Here is a 26,874-nt window from a genome sequence, read left to right as displayed (position 1 = left end):
TAATTAACCTTATGAATGAACTTTTGAACACCTCAGACAGAGCTTCAGTGTTTGGGTTGGCATCCTCGCTCCAACATTTACTTGTCACATGACTTTAATCTAGTTACTTAACATCACTAAGCTCTGTTTCCTCATATGCAAAATGGAGGTAATTGTACCCACCTTCTATGGTTGTTGAGAGAATTAAGTGAAATAATACATGTCAGACACAGCGCAGTGCACTGGTATGGTAAAAACAAACAAACAAACCCACTGCTGTTGAGTTGATTCCAACTCGTAGTAACCCTATAGGACAGAGTAGAACTGCCCCATAGGGTTTGCAAAGATCAATTGGTGAATTCGAACTGCCAATCTTTTGGTTAGCAGCTGAACTCTTAACCACTGAACCACCAGGGCATGGTGGAAGAGTCCTATAAATGTTATCCATTATTATTAATGGCAAAAATATATAAAACAAATGAAATCACTGAAGAAGAATTAATTGTATCATTAAGGGTTAGCTTCCTAAAGATTTTTTTTCAAAATATTTCTCAGGAGGTGGTGATTGTCTAGGCATGCTCTCCCAAAGCCAGCTGTTTGCATATGGAATTGAAATCAGAACTTTTTTCTTTTAATCTGTCAGCTAGCAGCAAAAAGGAAGAGCTGGATAACTTTTAATGACTGATTAGGATGTAGGAATCAGAAAAACCCAGGATAGGTGGCCTAGAGGAAGAACGAGTTGTGAGATGTCCTAGCACATGCTGTAGCTTTTTTGGCTGCCTGTTTAGAGTGGCCTAGAATGTACCGTTTTCCCAAACGTACCTTAGGCAGGTGCAGCTAAAGCATCAGGACTTGCTTTTTGAAACCGTTTGTATTTACAGAGATATTTATAATAAAATTTGCTAGCTTTTTTGAGCACTTATTATGCATTAGCTTTGTGATTAACATATGATATACAAAGCTCTCGAAATCCCTAAAACAATTCAGTGAGGTAGGATATACATTATTTGCAGATAAGAAGCTGAGGCTTAGAAAGTTCTTACCTAAAATGATTAAGCACTAGAGTGCAGTGCTGGCTTCCTGGGCACGCGACTTGTGTAATCACTAAGGGTCCTGCGCTCAGAAGGGGCTGCTCTTCGTTTATTCTCTGCTGTCACCATCTTGAAATTCTTAGTAATTTTATCTTCAGACTTGTGTTTTGTATGTGGGGCCTGATGAGACAACAGAGCATGTGTATGAACAGAGGAGACATGGACAATAAAAATGTTTGCAGTTCCTTGCAGCCCCATTAGCATATAGCATTCACAGCGCCCCATGAAAGGGGAATTTTGGTTGACTTTTTTTTTTTTTTGTGATGAGTGGAAGTTCAGTGAGATTCAAGGGAAGTATAATATGAGCATGTTATGTCTATGTCTGAGTAAGAGGGATGTTGACAGCCTGGAGAGCCCATGCTTTCCTTGAAACCAGAACTTGCTTTGAATGCAAAAATAAGGCAGTAGTGCTCTAAGAAATGACCAGGGAATCCTACCAGATCCTTACTGGCATTAGAGGCAGTCCCTGGGTTACAAATGAGATCGGTTCCTAAATCTGTTTTTAAGTTGAATTTGTAGATAAGTCAAAATAGGTATATGAGGTTCTTATTTAGCATCAGTTAGTCAAATGTTTATCTTAGTATATAGTATATATTTCACCTCCCTATGCATATAAAAGTGGGGCCTGGTGGTGAAGTGGTGAAGAGCTCGGCTGCTAACCAAAAGATCAAAAGTTCAAATCTACCAGCCACTCCTTAGAAAGGCTATAGGGCAGTTTTACTCTGTCCTATGGGGTCGCTATGAGTCAGGATCGGCTCCACAGCAATGAGTATGCATATAAAACACTTAAGAAACACAAACCATGCAAAGTTTTAATAAGCATCACAAAGGAGTGCATGCTTCATTATTACAAACCCTTGTATGTATTTAACTCAAATTTTTAATAGGCTTTATGGCTGTCCATTCTTAAGTACAAGTTGTCAGTAAGTTGGATATTTGTAACCCAGGGACTGCCTTACTTCTCCGTAGCAGCCAACAAAAGAGCCCTGGTGGCACAATAGTAAAGCACTCGACTGCTAACTATAAGGTCTGTGGTTCGAACCGGCCAGTGGGAGCACCATGGGAGAAAAGATTTGGTGACTTCCTCCCATAAATATTATAGCCTAGGAATCTCTAAGGGGGCAGTTCTACTCTGTCTTATAAGGTCATTAGGCATTGGAATCGACTCAACTGTACACAACAACAGTAGCCAACAACTGATTGAAAATGATGGCATAAAAGGAAAGGGAAAGGTGTGGCAAAGAGTTTCTTTTCCCTGCAGCCTTTTCTTACTTATCTGTAAACCAAAGGTAGAGAGTGTTGGTAGAATGTGCACATATCAAGAAGTGAAATAAAAACAAGTGATTTAGTTTTGTGCAGTATTTCTACATTTTAGTTAAGAACAAAATACATAAGCATGTCTGAAATATAAAATAGGAATCGTGAAATTTCAATGATCCCAAATATGAATTAAATGCTCTATTCACATTTAAAGCTGGTGTTGCACAATACAAAGATGAATGGTAAATTTCATGCTAATTATTTAAAATTTAATTTTTCTTTCCAATATCACTAAATAGGAAATAACACCATGACAAGCTGAGAAAGACAATGCTGAAGAAAGGAAAAAGCTTTATATTGTAGTACCTTTAATGGCACTTTTTCCTTGCTTTTCAAACAAAGGACCCTGCATTTTCATTTTGCACTGGGCCCTGCAAATCATGTGACTGGTCCTTAGGGATACTACTTTAGACTGAGTGATCAGGAGAGGTGTCCGAGGAGATGAGTGTTAAGGAAAGAGGTTATATGATTGGTGTCCTTATAAAAGAGGAAAAGAGACGATATGGAGAAGGAATCTGAAATAAATAAAAAACAGGTTGTCAATTAAAAAAATTCTTGAAATTTGGGAGAAAATTACTGACATCAAGGGGGAATTTGAATTTTTTATATTACCTTTTCCTGAAAACATGCCATGTGCAGTATGTTACCTGCATTATTTCCTAGGGCTGTTACAACAAACTGCCACAAACTAGATGGCTTAACACGTCAGAAATTTATTGCTTAAGAGTTCTGGAGACTAAAAGTCTGAATTTAGGGTGTTGGCAATTCTATGCTGTCTTTGAAGTCTCTAAGAGAAGATCCTTTCTTGTCTCTCCCAGCTTCCGCTAGCCCCAGGCATTCCTGGAAGCTTACTTACAGCTGCAATTTCTGCCCCCAAGGTCACTTAGTGTTCTTCACTCTGTGTCTCTTCACACCGCCTCTTTTCCTCTTTCATAAAGACACCAATCATATTAGACTAGGACCCATCCCACTCTTTTATGACTTCATGTTAACTGTTAATATCTTCAAAAGCTCTATTTCCAGGCAGGGGAGAGGGGTTAGGACTTCAACATCTTTTTTGGGAACAATATCCAATCTATAAAAATACCCCAAACCACAGATGTTATTGTTGCTAATATTTTAGCCATAAGTTTCAGAGTGGTGGCTTGGGACCAAAGTTGGCTGGAAACGTATTTTGATTGGTTTGCCTAGTATGTCTCTGTTGTGCTTAAGTAGCAGCTGATATTTGAAATGAAGGTGGTTTCACATAAAGATCTGATATTTCCCTTTTTCCTGAGAAGCAACAAACACGCAAGCAAACAAAAACTCTGGCAGCATTGGGTCAACATTCCAGCAGGGCAGCACTCAGCCTGAGCTGAGGATGGCATCTGCCTTTGCAAGGAGCCTCGTTTTGTCGTAGTTCTCAACCTGCCTGTTCCACACACTTAAGTTATCTGCCTGGTTCCTTGAAGGCATCTGTGTTTGTGACACCTCCTACTGAGATATATATGCAGTAGTGTTTTATTATTCTTATTCTTTTTTTATTATTGTACTTTAAGTGAAAGGGTACAATTCAAGTAAGTTTCTCATACAAAAATTTACACACATATTGTTATGTGACCCTAGTTGCTCTCCCTACAATGTGACAGCACACTCCTCCTCTCCACCCTGTATTTCCCATGTCCATTCAACCAGTCCCTGTCCCCTTCTGCCTTCTCATATTGCCTCTGGACAGGAGCTGCCTATTTAGTCTCATGTAAAAAAAAAAAGAAAAAAAAAACCAAGAAGCACATTCTTTACCAGTATCATTTTATGTCTTACAGTCCAGTCTATGTCTGAAGAGTTGGCTTCGGAAATGGTTTTAGTTCTGGGCTAACAGAGTCTGGGGGCCATGTCTTCTGAGGTCCCTCTAGTCTCAGTCAGACCATCAAGTCTGGGCTTTTTACTAGAATTTGAGTTCTGCACCCCACTTTTCTCCTGCTCCATCAGGGACTGTCTGTCATGTTCCCCGTCAGGGCGGTCATTGGTGGTAGCCAGGCACCATCTGGTTCTTCTGGTCTCAAGCTGACGAAGTCTCTGGTTTATGTGGCCCTTTCTGTCTCTTGGGCTCATATTTTCCTTATGCCCTTGGTGTTCTTCATTCGCCTTTGCTTCAGATGGGTTGGGACCTACTGATGCATCTTAGATGACCGCTTCCTAGTTCTGAAGACCCCAGATGCCACTCACCAAAGTGGGATGCAGAACATTTTCTTAATACATTTTGTTATGACAGTTGGCCTAGATGTCCCCTGAAACCGTGGCCCCCAGATCCCTACCCCTGCTACTCTGTCCCTCGAAGTATTTGGTTGTATTCAGGAAACTTCTTAACTTTTAGTTTAGTCCAGTTGTGCTGACTTCCCCTGTATTGTGTGTTGTCTTTCCCTTTACCTAAAATAATTCTTGTCTACTATCTAGTAGTATCTAGTTAGTAGTATCTAGTTAGTGAATACACCCTTCCTCCCTCCCCACCCTTGTAACAATCAAAGAATGTTTTCTTCTGTGTTTAAACCTTTCCTTCAGTTCTTATAATAGTGATCTCATACAATATTTGTCCTTTTGCAACTGACTAATTTCACTCAGCATAATACCTTCCAGATTCATCCATGTTATGAGATGTTTCAGGGATTCTTCACTGTTCTTTATCATTGTGTAGTATTTCATTTTGTGAATATACCATAATTTGTTTATCCATTCATCCATGGATAGGCGTCTTTCTGCTATTGTGAACAGTGCTACAATGAACATGAGTGTGCATATATCTATTTGTGTGAGGGAACTTATTTCTCTGGGATATATTCCAAGGAGTGAGATTGCTGGATAGTATGATAGTTCTATTTCTAGCACTTTAAGGAAGTGCCGAATCAATTTCCAGAGTGGCTGTACCATTTTACATTCCACCAGCAGTGTATAAGTGTTTCAGTCTCTCCACAACCTCTCCAACATTTATTATTTTGTGTTTTTAGGATTAATGCCAGCCTTGTTGAGGTAAGATGGTATCTCATTGTAGTTTCAATTTGTATTTCTCTAATGGCTAATGACTGTGACCATTTCCTCATGTATCTGTTAGCCACCTGAATGTCTTCTTTGGTGAAGTGCCTGTTCATATCCTTTGCCCATCTTTTAATTGGGTTGTTTGTCTTTTTGTTGTTGAGGTTTTGCAGTATCTTATAGATTTTAGAGATTGGATCCTGATCGGATTTGTCATAGCCAAAATTTTTTTCCTAGTCTGTAGGTTGTCTTTTCACTCTTTTGGTGAAGTCTTTTGATGAGCTTAAGTGTTTGATTTTTAGGAGCTCCGAGTATCTAGTTTCTGGTGTTTGTACATTGTCAGTAATGTTTAATATACTGTTTATGCCATGTATTAGGGCTCTTAGTGTTGTCCCTATCTTTTCTTCTGTGATCTTTATAGTTTTAGATTTTATATTTAGTTTTTTGATCCATTTTGAGTTAGTTTTTGTGTATGATGTGAGGTATGGGTCTTGTTTCATTTTTTTGCAAATGGATATCCAGTTATGCCAGCACCATTTGTTAAAGAGACTGTCTTTTCCCCATTTAACAGACTTTGGGCCTTTGTCAAATATCAGCTGCTCTTAGGTGGATGATTTTATGCCCAGATTCTCAATTCTGTTCCATTGGTTGATATATCTGTTTTTGTACCAGTACCAGGCTGTTTTGACTACCTTGGCAGTATAATAGGTTTTAAAATCAGGTATTGTGGGGACTCCCACTTTGTTCCTATTTTTCAGTAATGCTTTGCTTATCCAGGGCCTCTTCCCTTTCCATATGAAGTTGGTGATTTTTTTGTCCATCTCATTAAAAAATGCTTTTGGAATTTGGATTGGGATTGCATTGTATCTATGGATCACTTTGGGTAGAACAGACATTTTCACAATGTTGAGTCTTCCTATCTATGAGCAAGGTATTTTTTTCCACTTATGTAGTTCTCCTTTGGTTTCTTGCAGTACATACAGTCTTGTAGTTTTCTTTGTATAGGTCTTTTAGGTCCCTGGTTAGATTTATTCCTAAGTATTTTATCTTCTTGGAGGCTATTATAAATGGTATTGATTTGGTGATTTCCTCTCTGATGTTCTCTTTGTTGGTGTAGAGGAATCCAACTGATTTTTGTGTGTTTATCTTGTATCCTGATACTCTGCTGAACTCTTCTGTTAGTTTCAGTAGTTTTCTCGAGGATTCTTTAGGGTTTTCTGTGTATAAGATCATATCATCTGCAAATAGAGGTACTTTTACTTCTTCCTTACCAATTTGGATGTGCTTTATTTCTTTTTCTAGCCTAATTGCTCTGGCTAGGACCTCCAGCAGAATGTTGAATAAGAGTGGGGTCAAAGGGCATACTTTTCTGGTTCCTGTTCTCAAGGGGAATGCTTTCAGACCCTGTCCATTTAGGATGATGTTGGCTCTTGGCTTTGTAAAAATGCCTTTTATTATGTTGAGGAATTTCTCTTCTATTTCTATTTTCCTCAGAGTTTTTATCATGAATGTTGGACTTTGTCAAATGCCTTCTCTGCATCAATTATTAAGATCATGTGGTTCTTGTCTTTTGTCTTATTTCTGTGATTAATTACTGTCTTGGTCATCTAGTGCTGCCATAACAGGAATATCACAAGTGGATGGCTTCAACAAAGAGAAATTTATTTTCTCAAAGTCTAGTAGGCTACAGGTCCAAATTCAGGGCATCAACTCCAGGGGAAGGCTTTCTGTCTCTGTCGGCTCTGGAGAAAGGTCTTTCTCTTCAATCTTCCCCTGGACTTAGGAGCTTCCCCATGCAGGAACTGTGGGTCCAAAGGACATGCTCTGTTATCAGTGCATGTTTCTGGGTGGTATGAGGTCCGCTCCAACTTGCTTGCCTTTCCTTTTTATCTCTTGAGAGATGAAAGGGGGTGCAGGCCACACCCCAGGGAAACTCCCTTTACACTTGGATCAGGGATGTGGCCTGGGCAAGTGTATTACAATCCCACAGTAATCTTTTTTTAACATAAAATTACAATCACAAAATGGAGGACAATGACACAATACTGGGAATTATGGCCGAGCCAAACTGATACATATTTTTGGGGGACACAATTCAATCCATGAAAATTACATTGATTATTTTTCTAATGTTGAACCATCCTTGCATACCTGGTATGAACCCCACTTGGTCATGATGAATAATTTTTTTTGGTATGTTGTTGAATTCCTTTGGCTAAAATTTTATTGAAGATTTTTGTGTCTAAGTTCATGAGGGATACTGGTCTGTAATTTTCTTTTTTTGTGGTGTCTTTACCTTGTTTTGGTATCACGGTTATGCTGGCTTCAGAGAATGAGTTTGGGAGTATTCCATTCTTTTCTATGCTCTTCAATACCTTTAGTAGTAGTGGTGTTCACTCTTCTCTGAAAGTTTGGTAGAATTCTCCAGTGATACCGTCAGGGCCAGGGCTTTTTTTTTGTTGTTGTTGGGAGTTTTTAAATTATCTTTTCAATCTCTTCTTTTGTTACAGGTTTATTTAGTTGTTCTACCTCTGTGTTAGTTTAGGTAGGTAGTGTTTTTCCAGAAATTTGTCCGTTTCCTCTAAGGTTTTCAAATTTGTTAGAGTACAGTTTTTCATAGTATTCTGTTATGATTCTTTTAGTTTCAGTTGGGTCCATTGTGATATCACCCATCTCATTTCTTATTTGGGTTATTTGCTTCCTTTCCTTTTTTTCTTTTGTCAGTTTGGCTAATGGTTTATCAATTTTGTTGATCTTTTCAAAGAACCAGCTTTTGGTCTTATTAACTCTTTCATGTTTTTCTATTCTCTATTTCATTTAATTCTGCTCTAATTTTTATTATTTACTTTCTTCCGATGCCTGAGGGCTTCTTTTGCTGCTCTCTATTTGTTCGAGTTCTAGAGTTAATGCCTTTCTTCTTTTTGGATGTGTGCATTTATTGCTATAAATTGACCTCTAGCACAGCTTTCTATGGCTGCTAACCAAAGGGTTGGCAGTTCGAATCCGCCAGGAGCTCCTTGGAAACTCTATGGGGCAGCTCTACTCTGTCCTATAGGCTCGCTGTGAGTTGGAATCAACTCGACGGCACTTGGTTAGCACAGCTTTTGCCGTGTCCCAAAGGTTTTGGTAGGATGTGTTTTCATTCTCATTTGATTCTGTGAATTTCTTTATTCCATCCTTAATTTCATCTATAACCCAGTAGTTTTTGAGCAAGGTGTTGTTCTGTTTCCATGTGTTTTATTTTTTTTCCTTGCTTTTTCTGTTATTTATTTCTATTTTTATAGCTTTATGGTCAGAAAACATGCTTTGTAAATTTCAATGCTTTGCATTCTGTTAAGGCTTGCTTTATGGCCTTATATGTGGTCTATTCTGGAGAGTGTTCCATGTGCATTGGAAAAGAAAGTATACTCAGCTGCCGTTAGATGGAGTGTTCTGTGTATGTCTAGGAGATCAAGTGGGTTGATTGTGGCATTTAGATCTTCCACATCTTTATAGAGCTTCTTTCTGGATGTTCTGTCCTTCACAGAAAGTGGTCTGTTGCAGTCTCCTACTATCATTGTGGAGCTGTCTATTTCTCTTTTCAATGCTGTTAGAGTTTGTTTTATGTATTTTGGATCCCTCTCACTGGGATGTAAGTATGTAATATGGTTAGGTCCTCCTGGTGTATTGACCCTTTAATCATTATATAGTGTCCTTCCTTATCCTTTGCGGTAGATTTTACTTTAAAGTCTATTTTGTCAGAAATTAATATTGCCACTCCTGTTCTTTTTTGATTGTTGTTTGCTTGACATTTTTTTTTCCACCTTTTGAGTTGGTTTGTTTGTGTCTTTAAGTCTAAGGTGTGTCTCTTGTAGGCAGCATATATCTCTTCTGCCACTCTCTATCTCTTTATTGGTGCATTTAGTCCCTTTACATTCAGTGTAATTATGGATAGGTATGAGTTTTTTTTTTTTTTTTTATGAGTTCAGTGCTGTCATTTTGATGTCTTTTTTTTTGTGTTGTTGACAGCTTCTTTTTCCCACTCAATTTTCTGTGCTGAGTCGTTTTTCTTTATGTATTTTCTTTTCATCTTTTTCGTTGTTGTTGATTTTGTATTTGCTAAGTCTTTATGTTTTTCCTGTTTTTTATTTTGATGTGTAGAATTTTTAGTTTCCTTTGTAGTTACCTTAATATTTACCCCTATTTTTCTAAGTTTAAACCAATCTTTGATTTCCTCTCCATATGGAAGATCTATGATTACATTTTAGTCTCTCTTTTGTGTTTTCATGTTGTCATCCTTTACATAATGTTTCCCTATTTTCAGTGTTTTAGCTTTGATTTATTATTATGATTTCCGTATCCGGGTTGATATCTGGTTGCCCTGTCTTCTGTTCTAGTCTTGGGTTATTATCTGATGTTACTGATTTTCTAACCAGAGGACTCCCTTTAGTACTTCTTTTACTTTTGGTTTGGTTTTTGCAAATTCCCTAAACTTCTGTTTATCAGGAAATGTCCTAATTTCACCATCATATTTGAGAGAGAGTCTTTCTGGATATATATTTCTTGGCTGGCAATTTTTTTCCTTTAAGGCTTTATATATATCATCCCACCGCCTTCTTGCCTGCATGGTTTTTGCTGAGTAGTCTGAGCTTAGTCTTATTGACTCTCCTTCATAGATGACTTTTCATTTATCCCTAGTAGCTCTTAAGATTCTGTCTTTGGCTTTTGGGAAGCTTGATTATAATATACCTTGGGAACTTTCTTTTGGGACCTACTTTGTGTGGAATTTGATGAGCATCTTGGATAGATATCTTCTCATGTTTCATGATATCAGAGAAGAGTTCTGCCCAACAAATCTTCAATAATTCTATTTTCTGTTATTCCTCTTGATAGAGTCCCACATAATTCTTAGGACTTTTTCCTTTTTAATAATTCTTTCAACTGATTTTTCCTCAATTATATTGGTGACAAATGCTCTATCTTTAGTCTCTCTAATTCTGACTTCCATTGCCTCAATTCTGCTCCTACAAGTTTCTACTGAGTTGCCTAATTCTGAAGTTTTATAGTTAGTCTTCTGGATTTCTGTTTTCTGTCTCTCTATGGATTCTTGCAACCTATTAATTTTGTCATTATGCTCTTGTCTAGTCTGCTTCAATTCCTGTATTGCTTTATCTGTGTACTCCTTGGCTCATTCTTCATTTTGCCTGATCTTCATCCTGATCTCTTGAAGGGTTCTATATATTAATCTTTTGTATTCTACCTCTGTTAATTCCAAGAAGTTCTCTTCATTCAGAAGATTTCTGGATTCTTTGTTTTGGGAGCTTGCCAAAGCCATCATGATCTGCCTGTTTATGTGATTTGATAGTGACTGTTGTCTCTGAACCACCAATGAGTTACTGTATTTATTTATTTTATGTTTGCTTACTATGTCCTTTTTTTTTTTTTTTTTTTTACTATGTCCTAGCTCCTTGTTTTGTTTTGTTTTAATATGCCCAGATAGGCTGCTCTTGAGATCTAGTTTGATTTTTGGTGCCTTTGGAACTCTAATGTCCTGTCACCAGGTGGCTGGAGCTGCTACTAGGTATGTGAGTCCACGTATCTGTTTACTTTTCTTGTATGGATTCAGTTCAGGTGTCCAGGTAGTTAGTCACCAAGTGTGTGGTGTGGGCTCTCACCTACCGTCCTAGACAGGCAGGGGTGATTGGTGTAGTCACAGGTATCTGGGTGCAGTACGGGGTCACGCACTGGACAAGGCTGGGAGCTGAGAGCTGTTCCTGAGTGTCTGTGAGCAGAGCAGTGCCCTGTTTCCTAGAGCATGTAGGTGGGTGGATTTTGCCTCCGGACTATGGGCACTACAGTGCTATTGGCTATAAGAACTGGGAGGCACCACTTATTCTTGGACCCTGTTGTGGGTGGCTAGGTGTCATGGGTGGAGCCACCAGTCCTCAGGCGCCTGATCTGGGTAGGTGAGGACCCTGCTTAATAGGCAGAGCAGTGTCAAATGTCATGAACCTACCTCTCCACCATACAGCTGATACAATCGAGGTTAGACTTCAGGTATATACTCTCTTGTACTGTGCTAATGAGGGCCTAAGTTACTGTAATAGACCCACTCAGGTCTATGGAGGGGTGAAAAGCATTCAAAGTCCGTGGACCCCTTTTGCCTGTGCCTAGGCAAAGGAGCTGTTTCTGCCCTGAGTTCCTGACTTAGGGGAGCCAGCAGATTATTTTTTCTTGTTTGCTAATTTGTTCCCTCTTCAAGGTTGGGAGAATGGATCAGTGTGCTGGCAGATTCTACTTCTGGCCCAGGGGATGCGGCAATCTCTGAAGCCAGCTTGGACCCAGTGCAGAGCAGTAAGGGGGCAGGTAAATGGGAGAGAGATTTTTCCCTGAGGGGTGTTTTTTGATCTGCACATGGTAGGTTAGGCTCATGTACTTATCTTTTATTGATTGAGTGGTGGTTTTCAATGATTCTGGAGGTGTGAGTGGACTCTACTCTGCTAGGTCTCGCCCTGTGTGGAAAGTTTGCCTAACCACCACTACTTGTCTCACTGCACTTGTGCCAGCAGATCTGGCCTGTGGGGTGCCGGTTCCTGCCGGGTCGGGTCTGGCCTGGCAACTCCTTGCTGCTTCTAAACCATCTCTCCTTCCCTGTCGCTCAGTCCAATTCCTCAACTTTGCCTTTGATGTTCAGGGCTCCTGGATTGTGATATATAATCGATTCACTTGTTTTTTTTGGGTCTTTGTTGTAAGAGCCACCACAGGAAGCATATGACTACCCTGTCCACTTGGCCCTGCCTCAGTAGTGTTGTTTTAAATGCAAATTGTTTTAAACAGATTTTAATTATACAAATTTCTTTACAGTTTTCTTGCTAACTTTGCTTGGCTTTTCTTGCCTTCCTTGCAGCTTTTACAAATCCAAGAGGTAAGGTGGCCAGTCTGGATCCACCCAGATGTGGGATGGTCAGGGCAGGATGAAATGCAGCTTCGATTTGTTGATGGATAAATATTGAGGTGAGTGAGGGCTCCTCCAGAGGGCAGCCAGTGGCGAGCTATAGGATTACCACCATCTCTGCCCTCTTAACCCCTCTGTTATGCTCCATGGTAGCAAGTTCAAGGGTAAGAATAAGTTTAAAATTATAATTATATAGTATATGGGCCTTCATTTATGATAGACAGCTGGTCAGTTGTCCCAAAGAGTGCTGCCTCCTCTGACCCATGATGCTGTATCTCTGCTGAGTAGGATGATTAGGTTTGTGATTTTAGATTGTAGGTACTTGGGGCAGTGCCTTTATTTGGATAGTGCTATTTAATCTATTGTTCCTTTTTGTATGAACCCACATGTTTATTTATAACAATGTATGGGGCAATCCACAAAAGACACTCTGTGGCAAAGCTAATAAAGGCTGTTTCCAGAGAGCTATCTAAAGGCATGTGGAAGCACAATAGTCACAAGCAGAAACCACAATGGGTCAATGTTGATAGAATCCAGGGATTGGGAGGAGCTTTTCTGAAGACCAGAAGGGAAAGTCAGTTCGGAAGGATTTACTACACAGCAGGTCTTGGTGAATATTCAGTTCTGAGAATACTTGGCAGTACCAGGGTGCAGTTCATTTACCAGCGTACAAATGATTTAACACAAAATGCATTCAGGAGGCTCAGAGTAAATCATTTTCATACCCCACACCGGCTGCTAAATGGGTGACTGCAGAACAGCGCAGCTGCAGAATGACAGTGGACAAATCAGGGAGCCAGTTCAGCTTGAATGACTGATTCCTGCGAGGGAGGGCGTTTAGACAGGGGGCTGGAGAAGGGGGTCAAAGTCCAAGCTGGAGAGCTTACAATAAAGCTGAGGGTGAAAACAAAGCGGAACCACAGCAGCAGCTGGCAGTGCTGCTTGGAGGATCAAGCTTTGACTTTCAATAGGACGCGGGCACCAGGGAGAGCATTATCTGATTCATTCTCACAGAAGAGCCTAGAAGGGCGCACAGGCTCCTCGCCCTCAGGCCTGGGCAGCCCGCGCTCGGCATCCCTCCCCCGTGCGCCTCCCTGCCCAGCAGCGCCAGGCAGTGCCCAGCGGAGGGCAGGGCGGGGCTCAGGCTGGGGGAGGGTGAGGTGGGGCAGGGCTGTGCTGTGTGGCCGCCGCTGACGCAGTGCGGACTGAGGAGCCCTGAGCGTCCCGCCGGGCGTGGAGTCCCCGTCCCGGCCGCTGGGAGGCCGCGTCCCTACCGGAGGGGGCTGGGCGCCTTTACCCGGCCGCCAGGAGGCCGCTGGCGGCCTGCTTCGTCCGTCCGCTCGGCGCTTGCCATTCAAACGCGCCTCGTCTCCGCCCCAGATCTTGGGGTGTGAGCGGGGGAGAAGGGGCGGGCGCCCGCGAGCTGTGAATCACCTCCTCCTCCTCCTGCCTCAGCGCCACCGCCACCTTTCCATTCAGTCTCCCAACATGGCTGGAGTGCGGCGGAGGTGAGCCGCCGCCCCCTGCCGCCCCAGGCTCCTGCGCCCGAGCGCTGCGGCTCCGGCGTCGCTTCAGCGCGGTGGTGCCGAGGCCCAGGGGCCCGTCCACCGTCCGCCGCTAGCATGTGGGGCACTCCGGACGAGAGCTCGGTGCGGGTGGCTGTCAGGTGAGGACCGACGCGGCGCCGGCGCGCGGGGTGTGGGCTGGCACGGGCTGAGGGCGCGGCGAGGACTGGCTTTGGTTGGGGGCGCCGGACACCGGGATGGGCAGATCTAAGGGGCGGCCCGGCTGGGGGCCGGCGGCTGTGGAAACTGAGGCAGCGGATCCCCGCCGGCCTGCACGCGCTGCCCGCTGCTAGCGGGAGATCCCGCCGCCTCACGCCTTCGGCGTTTGCAGGTGGCAGGCGGCTGCGCGGCGCCAGAAACCCTGGGGGAGTCCTGACGCCAATGGGGTAAAGCAGACGCCGCCCGCCCCGGCGGGTCTCGCACCAGAGGAACAATCGCCCCAGGTTGGCCGCCTTGGGCGATCGCCTGTACGGCTTTGCGTCGGGGAGCGGCCTCTTTGCTCGACTGAGGTGTTTTATATATATATATATACACATACATATGTAAAGAGAGAGAGAGTCTCGTACGTTTACGTGCAACTCTAGCTTTCTGAGGCAGGAGACAAAGCATCAGACTGACAGTGCTTCCAGCCGCAGGGTCCGTGGTGCGGCCGGTTGGGTTCTAGACGTTTGTGCAAATGGAACACCTTATTAAGCATCACAGCAAACTAGATACGCACAAACGCGTGGGGATAATGTAGACAGATCTGGCCTCAGGTGTTGGAATGGGAATTATATTTAAGGTGTAATTCATCGATAATGAGTATATAGAAGGAAGATAACTTCACCAAGTGGAAGGATTAAATGGGTGACTGGAAAACATCCTGAGGTTAAGCAGGGTGGATACAATATAATAGAAATATAGGTATGTCTGGGTGTGAGTTTCAGAATACTGGCTACATCAAAATTGTATTTTGGTCAATGACAGATACACGAGTATTGAATGTAATTTAGACTGTTTTGATACATACCAGAAGCAAAGCTCTGAAGGCTGCTCATGGAAAATTGCAACATCACCACACTGAAAAATTAATGAAGTATTCATGGTAGACTAAGTGGGTTGGTTTCACAGCCCTGATAGTCTACTGTTAAGTTTTTCCTATTTATTTATGCTGTAAGGATTATAAAAATAATCTGTTCTCCCCAAAATTTGAAATTATTAAGAAAACATTCTATCCTTTCTGGAAAATTATTTCTAAAATGCTATCATGTAAGTATTTCTATAGTTATTATTTTACTGACCAGTCTTGCTTAGGCATAGTAACAGCAGCTTTATATACTTTGTATCTTTGATCAATTTAAAGAATAAAATGATTTTAAAGTGTTTTTTTTTTTTTTCCTTTCTCTCATTTTACAGATGAGAAAATTACCACCCACGGAGGTGACATTTTTATTACTGCTTAGAATCACCTGCTATAAAGATTTTGAAGTTTTAATTTGGCCTTCTTGGTTAGTCTAGGGCTACTTGTTCAATTACTGGATAAATTTGTTTCTCTTATTCCCTGGTATTGTCTCTCTTTTGGCTTTTTAATACATGCTAATAACTGTATTGAGCCCTGATGGCGTAGTGGTTAAGCCTTCGGCTGCCATCCAAAAGGTCAACAGTTCGAATCCACCAGCAGCACCTTGGAAACCCTAAGGGGCAGTTCTGTCCTGTCCTATAGGGTTGCTATGAGTCAGCATCAACTGACAGCAATAGGTTGTGACTATACTGGGTAGAAGAAGAGGAAGGGAAAAGACAAGAAACCCAATATGAAACAATTTTGTTACTTGTTAGCAGATCTCTTCAAGGAAAAGGAAAGGCATAAAATATCAATGAAAACAGAAAATTCATCTGTGGGGAAAACGATTTTTACAGATTTAATTATCTAGACTATTAATGCCACTTGCAATGGAGGGAAGCAGAGCCACTGACTGACCCTAAAGTAACACTTAGAGATAAAAATTAAGTTTCCTGCCCAAAGTTAAACTGGTAGCAAGTGGCAGAACCAGGGTTCCAATCGAGACGTGATTCTACAATCCAAGTTCTTAACCATTCATTTTCCCTACATAAAAACCGAAACCACACCCATTGCTGTCAAGTCGATTCCTACTCAGTTACCTTATAGGACAGAGTAGAACTGCCCCGTAGGGTTTCCAAGGAGCAGCTGATGGGTTTCAACTGCCCACCTTTTGGTTAGCAGCTGGGTTCTTAACCACTGTGCCTTCAGGGCTCCATCTGGGAGAAAGGCATTTAGAAATCAACCAAAATATTTCTTCAGGTTCTTTAATCTTTACGGCCTCCTGTAGTCCTACCCTCCAGTTTGCAGTAGGCTTCATCAGCAGGATAAACAAATGTACATATAGAAACAAAATCAACAGAGGTGTTTGACCTGCTTTTCCCCTTCTATGAATAGTGTACAACAGACGTAGGGAATTAACTCTACTTGTGTAAATGCATAAGGTGTTCTAGAGGTGCTTGTGTTTTATTAGATGTAGAGACATCAATATGTTAAAGCTGATGACTGTAGTATAAGTTTGTCAAAATAAATGTAGATAAGGCTTTGGGCAGAAGAATTACAGAAAGCTCTCCCTAGAACATATTTTATTCAATTTCCAAAAATTCTTTTTGGGTGAGAGTATCTTTTCATTGCATATGGATTTAGATAATGCTCAAGCCCTGTTATCCAACCCTATGTGGCAATTGATCACTTGAATTGTCACAAACACTAATGAGGGATTGAATGTTTAATTAAAAAAAACTAGTTCTCTATTCAGTTATTAAAGGATCCCTGGTGGTGGCACAGTGATTAAAGTGCTTGGGTGCTAGCCAAAATGTCAGTGATTCGAACCCACCAGCTGCTCCACGGGAGAAAGGTGTGGCAGCCTGCGTCTCTCAAGATTTGCAACCTTGGAAACCTTATAGGACAGTTTTCCTCTGTCCTAGAGGGTCACAATGAGTCAGAATCAACACGACAGCAGTAGGTTTAGTTTTTTGGTTTTGTTCGGTTTTTGGAAAACTTTTAAATATGCTTGGAACAAATTGATCATGTGAATCTACTTTTTTAACTGTGAAGTTTTTGAAATCTAAATATTGATAAGGTATTTCTGGTGAAAATTTACCATCTGAATTGAGATGTGCTGTAAGTATACATTAGATTTTGAAGCCAGTATGAAAAGAATGTAAAAATGAATATCTCAATAGTTTTTACATTGATTACATGTTGAAATGTTAATATTTTGAATACACTGGATTAAATAAAATATTAAAATTAATTTTATATGTTTCTTTTTCCTTTTTTAAAGTGTAGCTACTAGAAATTTTTAAATTACATATGCAGTTTGCATTGTTTCTATTGAATGCTGCATTATAATTTTAAAAATGTGAGGAAGAAGTATATAAAACTGTCCATAGCCACCCCATCATAGGCTAACCACACCTTAGACCAATGTAAAATGTCAGTGCCTTTTTTTTAGAGTGGATATATATTTAACAGCAATATTTTTTTCCTCAGGTGCAGAGGTGTAGAAAGGTACTGCTTATGGACTCAATATGATCTCTGATTTCCTAGAAAATGTGGTCAGTTGAATGGATATCTTAGATATCATCAATAAAAATGAACAATGAAGTATACTGTATATTATATTCTTATTGCTTGAATATACTGAAGTGAACTATTTTGTTAACTCAAAATGATAGAATCAGTTAAACATTTTGACTTGAAATCTAAGACATGACATGATGTGTCCTTCTCCCTTCCCTGTTTCTAATGGCTGACACAACAAATTTAAAGCTTTTCCTTTTCAAGAATTACCAACAAAAACTTTAACTTGCAAAATATGTCAAGAGCTGGATGGAAATGCAGATACAGAAAGGACCATTGTGTTTTCAGATCATTGTCTGTGGCTGTGAATTAGGATTTCTTTGCTTAGCTTTGGCTGAGAACTGTATATATCCTTAACAGTAAGTTTGGATTAGTGTGTAATGTGGTCTAATTCATGTTTCAGTATGCTGTGTTTTCAGCTTGCTAAGGCTCTTGTAAGAAGTGGCATTGCCCAGCAGGCATAAGGGCTGGTTGGATGATCAGAAGCTCAGTTTTTAATTTGTCACCAGCACTGATGGGCCATGTGACCTCTCTGCATTTTTCTTTTTCCGCATGGTTAGGTGGCAACCTAATGGTATTAACGGCTGTAAGAACCTAGCACGTGCAGTGTGTTACAACTCTGTTCGTTTTTTTTTTTTTTAAGTTAAACTCTTGGTCCAAATTGTGCCTCTGTAGTGACAGGAAGGAACGATTTTAACATTTCGAACTTGTCTTTCCCAATAAATGTTTGTTTTGGTACTCATGTTACTGAAGGAGAAACATTTGGGCTTTTGTGTTTGTTTTTGTCCCATTCTGGTTGTAGCACAATTGTATGATATTTTATTTGATCTACACAAAACCCCATGAGGTATGCTGGACAAGTATTAGTATTCCTATTTTACACTGGAAAAATTGAGCTTCAGAGAAACTAGACGACCTGTTCAAGGTTTCTCAATCACTAAGTACCAGGATTGGAATCCAAACTCAGGTTTCTGATATCTACTTCTGCGCCCTTAAACATATTTCCAAATCTTTTCAAAACATTTCATTGACTAATTTGATTTGATAAGCGTCCTCCAAGCTGAAACATTAATATGTATGTATGCGAGATAAATTATTTGAAAGAACCAAATTTTTAGTAAATGTATTTGGTAGATGGGGACATTCATTGGTGGTTCAGTGGTAGAACTCTTACCTTCTATGCAGGAGGCCCAGGTTCGATTCCTGGCCAATGCACCTTATAGGCAGCCACCACCTGCCTGTCAGTAGTGGTTTGCATGTTGCTATGATGTGAACAGGTTTTAGTGGAGCTTCTAGTCTAAGACAAAGTAAGAAGAAAGAACTGGTGTTCCGCTTTTGAAAATCAGCCAGTAAAAACCCGATGGATCACAATGGTCTAATCCGCAATGGATTATTAGAATGTCATAGGACCAGGCAACATTTCATTCAGTTGTGCATGGAACCGCCATGAGTCGGAGGCCAACTTCAGATAGGTAACAACAATAACATTGGTAGATAAGCTAGGCCTTTTAGAAACATTTATTATAGGAAATAGATGGATATCTGGTGTTTGGTCACTTGTTTGTTCCTTCCTTCTTTCATGCAACAAATATTTATTAAGTGCCTACTGTGCGTCAGACACTTTTCTACCAGTGGGGATAAGCAACAAACATAACACACATGGTGCTTGCTTTCATGGGGCTTAGGACTAGCAACACGAGAATTTTTAAATGCACAAAATATGTTGAAACTAACATAAAGTGTAATCAACAGCACAAACTAGGCGTGAAAGGCTGTTGTTGCAGTTAGGTGAGTTTTATTTCTCCCCTTTTTTGTTAACAGTATTTTTATTGTGGTAGATATATTTGTAACGAAATGTTTGCCATTTCAACATTCTTCACATGTGCAGTTCAGCGATGTCAACTTATGTTCATATGTTGTTCAACTATCACCCTTACCCATTCCCAACTTTTTTCATCACATTAATAGTTTTTTTTCAGTTCACACATCCCATAAGAACGATCATTTTTTTTTTTTTTTTTTAAAGTGTGTCCCGCTTCCAAACATATTTCATACAAAAGCTGAACTCCAAAGCTTAGGCATTTAGCAGGATATTATTTATATTGTATCCTGCTTGATATAACATACGTGCCCTACTTGTAGGTCTTTGTGTTTGGATCAGGAGCTAATAGAAACGTAACTAAACGAAACGAGGAGACTAAAGAAGTAGCAGATGATATTAATTGAAAGTCAATAAAATTATTCACAAAATATGAGTTGATGCTTTTTTTTCAGATGCTGCTTATTAAATATATAAAGTGCGGTAAACCTGCTTGTTATTTGGAATTTTATGGAAGGTCAAGTTTCATGTCTAATTGTTGCTACCCCTTGAGCTCTTACATGTTAATTGGTTAATATTTTGATGCATAATTATGGGCTAATGAATGATGCACTAGAAATTCCAGTTTAGTAAAGCCATGAAAGCAAAAATTATCTTGGCAGCTAATAACATAATGTGCTCAATCTTCTAGTTCTCATTAATTTTTCTTCAAAAGAGAATGACTTGGAATATTATTATGGGTTTTTTTTTCCAAGATGTGTTACAACTTACCTGTAAGACTTATAAATGGTTGTTTTCTGTTAAAATTAGACATGACCTGACGTCATCTGAGTTTCAGATTAGGAGGAAAACATGTCAATGAAAATGCATGACCTATAGAGTACGTGTGTATAGTATATCATTAGAATAAGTTTATTCAAAATAAAACAAATTTTTTGTTATTTTCATTGCTTCTCCCTGGAAAGTGGATTTGTGAATTCTTCCAACTTGATTTCCCAGGGGATTAACTATTTAATCTTCTTAAAGTGTTAAAATAGTTTTCCTGTGGCTCAGGCTTTATTTGAAGCAAGTGACAGCCAAGCCAAAGGGACAATTTTTATGACACTCTACAATTATTATGAGATCTTTCTGAATGTTTAAGAATTGTATGGGAGGTTCCTTTGTCCTTTGTTTGAAATTATTTAAAATTTACATATTGAACAGAATTGTTAGTGTCCTGTAGTTATTGAAAAAAATAGATTTGAAAGTTGAAAGGGATCTTGAAGGGACTAGCTGGTCTAGGTCCCTTCTCTGAGGCAGTTGAGGCAGTGGAGGCCTAGAGAAGTAAAGGAAATTGCTAGAGGTCATACAACTAGCAACTCAAATCTTCTGATTTAGTTCTATAGAATTTCAAGGACTTCATGTTTTGTTGGCAGACATCTCAACAGTAGAATATCTTTACGGTGGTGTCAGGGGAGTATGGGGGGTGCGGACCGCACCAGGTGACACTGTCAGAGGGGGTATATAAAATTTTTGTGCAGTATTTGTGCAGAAATTTATAATTTTTTATAAAAATATCCCTGCAGTTAGTTATAATAACAAAAACATTTTTCGTAAACCGAGCTTACATTTATCAGTATACTTTTGGAACCTTCTAATGCTCTCCAGTCAGAGCTGTCGTTATTACCCAATTACAGTGATACTTCAAATCACATGGGGAGCACGGGCCTTTCTGGGAACTTAGTCAAGGACAGCTCAAGGACCTCACCACTCTTTGGAGGCCTAAACTTTGGAGTAAGATTTTAGTTTTTGAGATTGAATTTAATGTTGCTCTTGATATTGGGAAGCTGTGTTTGTCAATTAGGCATGACAATATCATAGTTCTGTGAATATGATGGAGGAATTTTAATTTACACAGAGTAGACATTCACTTTATTTAACACAAGCTACTTTTTACCAAGTCAGTTTGAAGTTATTCTACGGTAATAGACTTTTTCCTCTGGCAAACAGAAATAGGAGACCTTGGGGAGGGTCAAGGCGTGGTTAATTATTATAATGTGGAATGTTGATCACATGTTGTACTAATGAGGCATAGGGGCGTCTCTCCCTTCATTGTTTTCTTCTAATCTTTGTTATTTTTTTTGGATCAAAATGCATTCATTTATCGTATAATTGACGATGATATGAAATAATGGAAAGAGCACTGAATGGCCAGAGAACTGTACTGGTCTTGACCCTTAGCACCAATAAATTTGGCCTTGGGAAGTTCATTGACTCTCAGTTTTCTTCCTACTTCAGTAGACTTGGGAAAGAATCAAAAGAGAAATCATGTGAAAGGATTCAGAAAACAGTTTTTACACAAATGTGAAAAAGTAATGTTAGAGATAAGTTTGATATGTTGTTGAAAAATGGGCATGTTGGCTATAGTCCAAACTCCGGCAATTGGATTAGTCAATCTCTAGTGAGTAACCCATAAACTGAGTTTGCAAAGTGCTTTCAAAGTGTTTCTGTTCTTTTGCTTTTTGAGTGCTTGTTACTTGCACTCAAACCTGTCCTCTATGGGTGACAGGCATTTGAAATCCTGGTGGAATAGCTCCCAGCATCATAGCAACATGCAAGCCACCACGGTAGGACCAACTGACAGATAGGTGGTAGTGTACTTAGAGGCAGGAAATAAAAGATCTTTCATGTTTAGTCTAATTACCTCAAAATCAACTTTTAATTTCATAAGGAAGTTATTTTTAAGTATCTCTAAATATTTAATATCTAGATATTTAAATATTTTAAATATCTCTAATATTGAAACAATGTAACCACATTAGAAAAAGATGAAGAAAACAATTATAACATGCCAACTCTAACATAATTAGTATTAGCATTTTGGTATATTTATTTTCTGTCTGTTTTCCTATGTGTGCCTATATTTTTTTAATTGTTGAAATCAGCATGTGGATGCACTTCATAGCCTGACTTGTACCATTTTAGAGTATAGCATTTTTAAGCCTTTTTTTAAATATCTGAATATTAAGGAAGGGCATTTTGTTAACATGCTCAATATTATATATCACTTGATTTATTTCAGTAATTCATTTCAATATATATTACATCTGGTATAGCCAAAAAAAAAACAAACCCACTGCCGTCGAGTCGATTCCGACTCATAGCGACCTTGTAGGACAGAGTAGAACTGCCCCCCATAGAGTTTCCAAGGAGCGCCTGGCGGATTTGAACTGCCTCCCTCTTGGTATATCAAACAGGAATTTAAGAAACCTTTTTTGTTTAATAGGGACATTAATTTCATTTTTCTAAGAGTTGTGCTGTCTCTTATGATTCTTTGTGATGTTTTCATTTCAACTATTGAGCATTCACTTTATATATGATTACTTCCTGGAATTGAAGGGAGGGGGCAGTATTGGTCTCCAGAATATATGAATAAGTTTTATGGTTCAGATGGTTTTCAGAAAAAATATGATATTTAGTTTTAACTCTTCAGCTATCTGTATATCAGGATGTGGAGTCCCTGGGTGGTACAAATGGTTAACACCGTTGGCTGCTAACCCAAAAGTTGCCAGTTTGAGTCCACCCAGAGGCACCTCAGAAAAAAGGCCTGGCAGTCTGCTTCCGAAAAATCAGCCACTGAAAACCCTACGGAGCACAGTTCTACTCTGACAAATAGTTGAGAATCTTTCGATCGCAACTGGTTTTTATATCAGGATGTAATCTATTAGAACAATACAGGCATTTGCCTAACACATTGGTCTAAGCCACTGATGGTAAACCAAACACAGGATCATAACCATGCTGTATTCTTTAAAAAAAGTGTCCCAAGTGATTCTAATGTACATTTCTAAGGTGTTTATTTTTCTTATGTTCATTCAACTTATTCAACATAAAGCACTTTTGTTTGAGTAGCCTATTGATCACCTAGATTGTGTCTGTCCTGCCCTAAAATGGAAGTTGGCAACTGCTGGTTAAACAGGAGATTACACATTTCATTCCTGGTTATTTGACCTTGGCATTTAAGGTTTCTTAAACTAAATGTGACATCTGTGACATTTCCAAGACTCAATTTAGGCAATACAATGTTACATTATTTGAATCTTAGTTTGCCCACTTACCCTTAGATGAGTAACAAGTTCTACCTGTCCTTGATTATATTCTTATCTATTTTGTTACATAAGCATAATTGGTTCTCCTGCTAACTTCCTAGCAGAATTGAGTTCTTATCTTTGAGTATCAGGTTTCTTTTGTTCTCCTTGGTTCTTAATTTTGCACTAACTAGCATCATCATAATCGTAATTTTTCATTTATCTTCTGTGTGCTCTGAATGCAACTCTCAACATAGAGAAATTCAAGGACTTTTGATGATTTTACGCTTTTGAATCTGGGTGCCTTTTGATACCAATTTTGTGGACTCATTTTATATCTTTCAATATTAGGATCCTACCTCATTCTATTTAAAAATAGGCATAAAGAATATTATGTGTTATTGGGTATTGTGGGTATTTGTGACCTTTAAGTCCAGTTGATTTCCATATTATTCTGATAAGGCCAAGATTATGAGTTTGATCCCTGAATAGACCTGTTAGCTTTGCTCCTTTTTAATGTAACTTTTACAATTACAACAAATACTGCTATTCACAAGCAGGTACTGGAGTGAATGAGGACGAATCAGGACAAATATGTTAACACTGGTGCAGAGTATCCCCAAGCATGTTTTAGATTTTCATCCCCTTCATTAGATTATTATGAATGAAAATATTTTTTATATTCAGTGTCTATTGAAGCTCAATAAAGTTTTATTTTCCAAGTCTGTAGGGGCTCAATAAGTAAAAATAATCCTTATCTCATATATTTGTAGTGGGAAAATGAGATAATGTATACAAAACCCTTATCATACAACTGGCACTTAGTAATGCTCGGTAAATGTTATCACTATTTTTCTCTAGCAATATGACCATTTCTTTGTTCAGTGATTCTCAATTCTGTGTGCACAGGAGATTCACAGGGGAGATTTTAAAAAATAACAGTATGTCTGGGGTTTCCAGATGGGGAATTTGAGTCAAGTGGTCTTGAGCAAGACTGGCTGTTAACATTTTTAAAAAAGTGCTCCACAGTGAGTTGATGTTAATGGGGAGGAATAATTTGAAAAAGGGGGGTGAGAATGGTTGCATAACTTGAAGAATGTGATCGATGTCACTGAATCGTACGTGTAGAAATTGTTGCATTGGTGTATGTTCTGCTGTGTATATTCTCAATAACAACAATGAAAAGTAAGCTGGAAAAAAAAAGTGCCCTAAGTGTTCTCATGTACACCAGCCCACGTAGTCTGAAATTTGTTTTGCTGCCCCAAACTTTTTATTGATTAGGCCTGTGCTTTTAGGGTTATAGGCTTTCCTTTAACCTCCTATTTTATTTCTCCAGACTTGGCTTCTGCCTTGATTTCCTGATTTACGTCCCTTTCCCTGTATCTTGAATTCAAACCCACCTGACTAACGTAAACTCATTGAAAGTCCCTTTCCTGTGAAGGTGGAAACTTGTTGCTTTTTATTCTGACTGTGGTCTCCTCCAGTTTATTGTGGGCTGCTCTGAACTGGAAGTTGCCACCTGATTGAATGCATTTGCATAAATGTCCTGGCACTGATCAAGCCTGGGTCACCTCTGGACTTTGGTTCACTGCTATGTCATCCAGGCCTCTGGCCAGGCCAGTTATTTAGCTTTCTCCCTTACCCCTGCTGGCCTACAGGCCCGCAGGCCCAGCATGTTTTAAGACCATAATCACCCGAGATTAAGAAGCTGATTTTGGTATGGTATTGACATAACACACACACACACACCCCAAAATACAAAGATCCATTAAGGAGCTGAATGAATCTGGTCAAAATGTATAAAATATATTAATGCTGATAAATAAAAATAAATTTATACTTGTTTCTTAATGTCGGTTGATGAAAAAGATTCTCAACTTACCTTATGGCATTTTGGCCAAAGAGGATGTATTAGTTTATCAAGAAATTTAGGAGTTTTGAATCCTCCCCTATGGTTCTCTTGATTATTATTTTGAAATGAAAAGTTTTGGCCACACCCAAACTGACCCTACCTCTGCATTAATATAAAAATGTTTCAGTTGACTTCTGCTGTGACCATACAATATATGCACAGTGACACTTGGTGTCAGGTCACAATTTTAATAAAGCAGCCCATAGACTGTGTTGGGCTAGGCCAAGCCACTGGTAGACTGTCTGCAGTTGCTCAGTATGGAACAGGCACATCTTGGTGAGCCAGCCATTACTTTTCTCATTGCAGCTTCACTGACAAGTGGATGGTATAAGGAAGAAGAAGATATGTGTGAAGGGTTCTAAGGACATTGATTCTTGAAATCAAATAGCCATCTTGGCTCTTTAGTTCTATTCTCCTGACAGGCCTGTAATCTAGAATAAAAGCCTCATGGGTCTGTGGTAACAATGCCCTGCTCATCCCGACAGTACCCATCAAAGAGCTTCAAAGAATTAGCCCATCTCTTCCCTCTTTTATTGTAGCCTCACATTCACTATTAATTCCTTCTTCCTTGCCCTCCCCACCTCCATTTTATTTTCTTTTGGCTTATTGGAAAGAGAATGGACTTTAGAGTTACAAAGATTTTAGTTCAAAATCATAGGACAGCCATCTTTATAAGCCTCAGTTTTCCTATCTGTAAAATAGAATTTTTACCTATCTTATAGAGTCATTAGGAGTATACAAAGAATGTTGTAAATGCCTTGCATTTAGAAGTGTTTGGAAGATGTTAGATTCTTTTTTAGTTTTTTCTCTTCTCCCTCTTTCTTCTGTCCTCTCCATCTCTTTATCTCTAATTCTTTTTCCTCTTTTAGTTAATTTCTAGTGACTAACTACAGATTCATTCCTAGTCATCTCAAAAAGGCAGGGATAATTTCTTTGGTGAGCTCTTGTTTGTAAAACTCCGTTTTCATCTTGGTTTCTTCATCTGTTAAATGAAGACAATAATAGTACCAACCTCAGGATTATTATGAGAATTAATTGTCATATTTATAAAGCATTCAGAACAGTGTCTGGCACCTAGTAAGCTTCAATAAATGTTAGTTGTAGTCATATTAATAACTTGCAAAGATCTATTTCTTTAACAAAGATTGTTTCAAGTCTTTACTTGGTCTCCCTTTTTAAGATTTATTATATCTGTCTCTAATCATGAAGACAAGGGATGACGACAGGACAATTAGATAATGTATAATCTTGCTATTACCAGATGAAATTATCAGCGTTGTATTTATTTGATAGAATGGGCATTTGCGTTTGAAAATTATTTGGGCAGAGAAGCAATTTTGCTGAATATGTTGAGTTGTGAAAGCCAAGACTGGGATTATTATATTTTTGGACCAGTGTAAAATAAAATGTTCTCTTAATCTTTGCCCCCTGTTGGTATGTACACTGATGAAATTACATTGCTTTCCTTTTTATGTTTAAGGACATGGGGGATACTTATTGATTTTCCAACTGCTCACCTGGCTAGGTGAGCTAACTAACATGTTAATCCCTAAACCTCT

At 39.3% G+C, this 26,874-nt stretch overlaps 1 protein-coding gene and 1 non-coding gene across 10 annotated transcripts in view; both read left to right on the top strand.

The window, feature by feature from the left end:
* The first annotated feature begins 13,524 nt into the window (after positions 1-13,524).
* KIF21A (kinesin family member 21A) overlaps positions 13,525-26,874 on the top strand; it is a 170,947-nt gene continuing 157,597 nt past the window's right edge. For all 9 annotated transcript variants that reach the window (XM_049882821.1, XM_049882820.1, XM_049882825.1 and 6 more), the window contains exon 1: positions 13,525-13,996. In XM_049882821.1, the coding sequence (XP_049738778.1) occupies positions 13,953-13,996 (44 nt within the window). In that variant the 5' untranslated portion in view covers positions 13,525-13,952. The remainder of the gene's footprint in view (positions 13,997-26,874) is intronic.
* TRNAR-UCU (transfer RNA arginine (anticodon UCU)) lies at positions 18,662-18,732 on the top strand. The gene has a single exon. It is a non-coding gene; the product is annotated as a tRNA-Arg (tRNA).

This window comes from Elephas maximus, chromosome 4, assembly GCF_024166365.1.
Source record: "Elephas maximus indicus isolate mEleMax1 chromosome 4, mEleMax1 primary haplotype, whole genome shotgun sequence".
Taxonomy (NCBI): Eukaryota; Metazoa; Chordata; class Mammalia; order Proboscidea; family Elephantidae; genus Elephas; species Elephas maximus.
The sequence above is the reverse complement of the archived record's forward strand: the minus strand, read 5'-3'. Positions and strand labels throughout refer to the sequence as shown.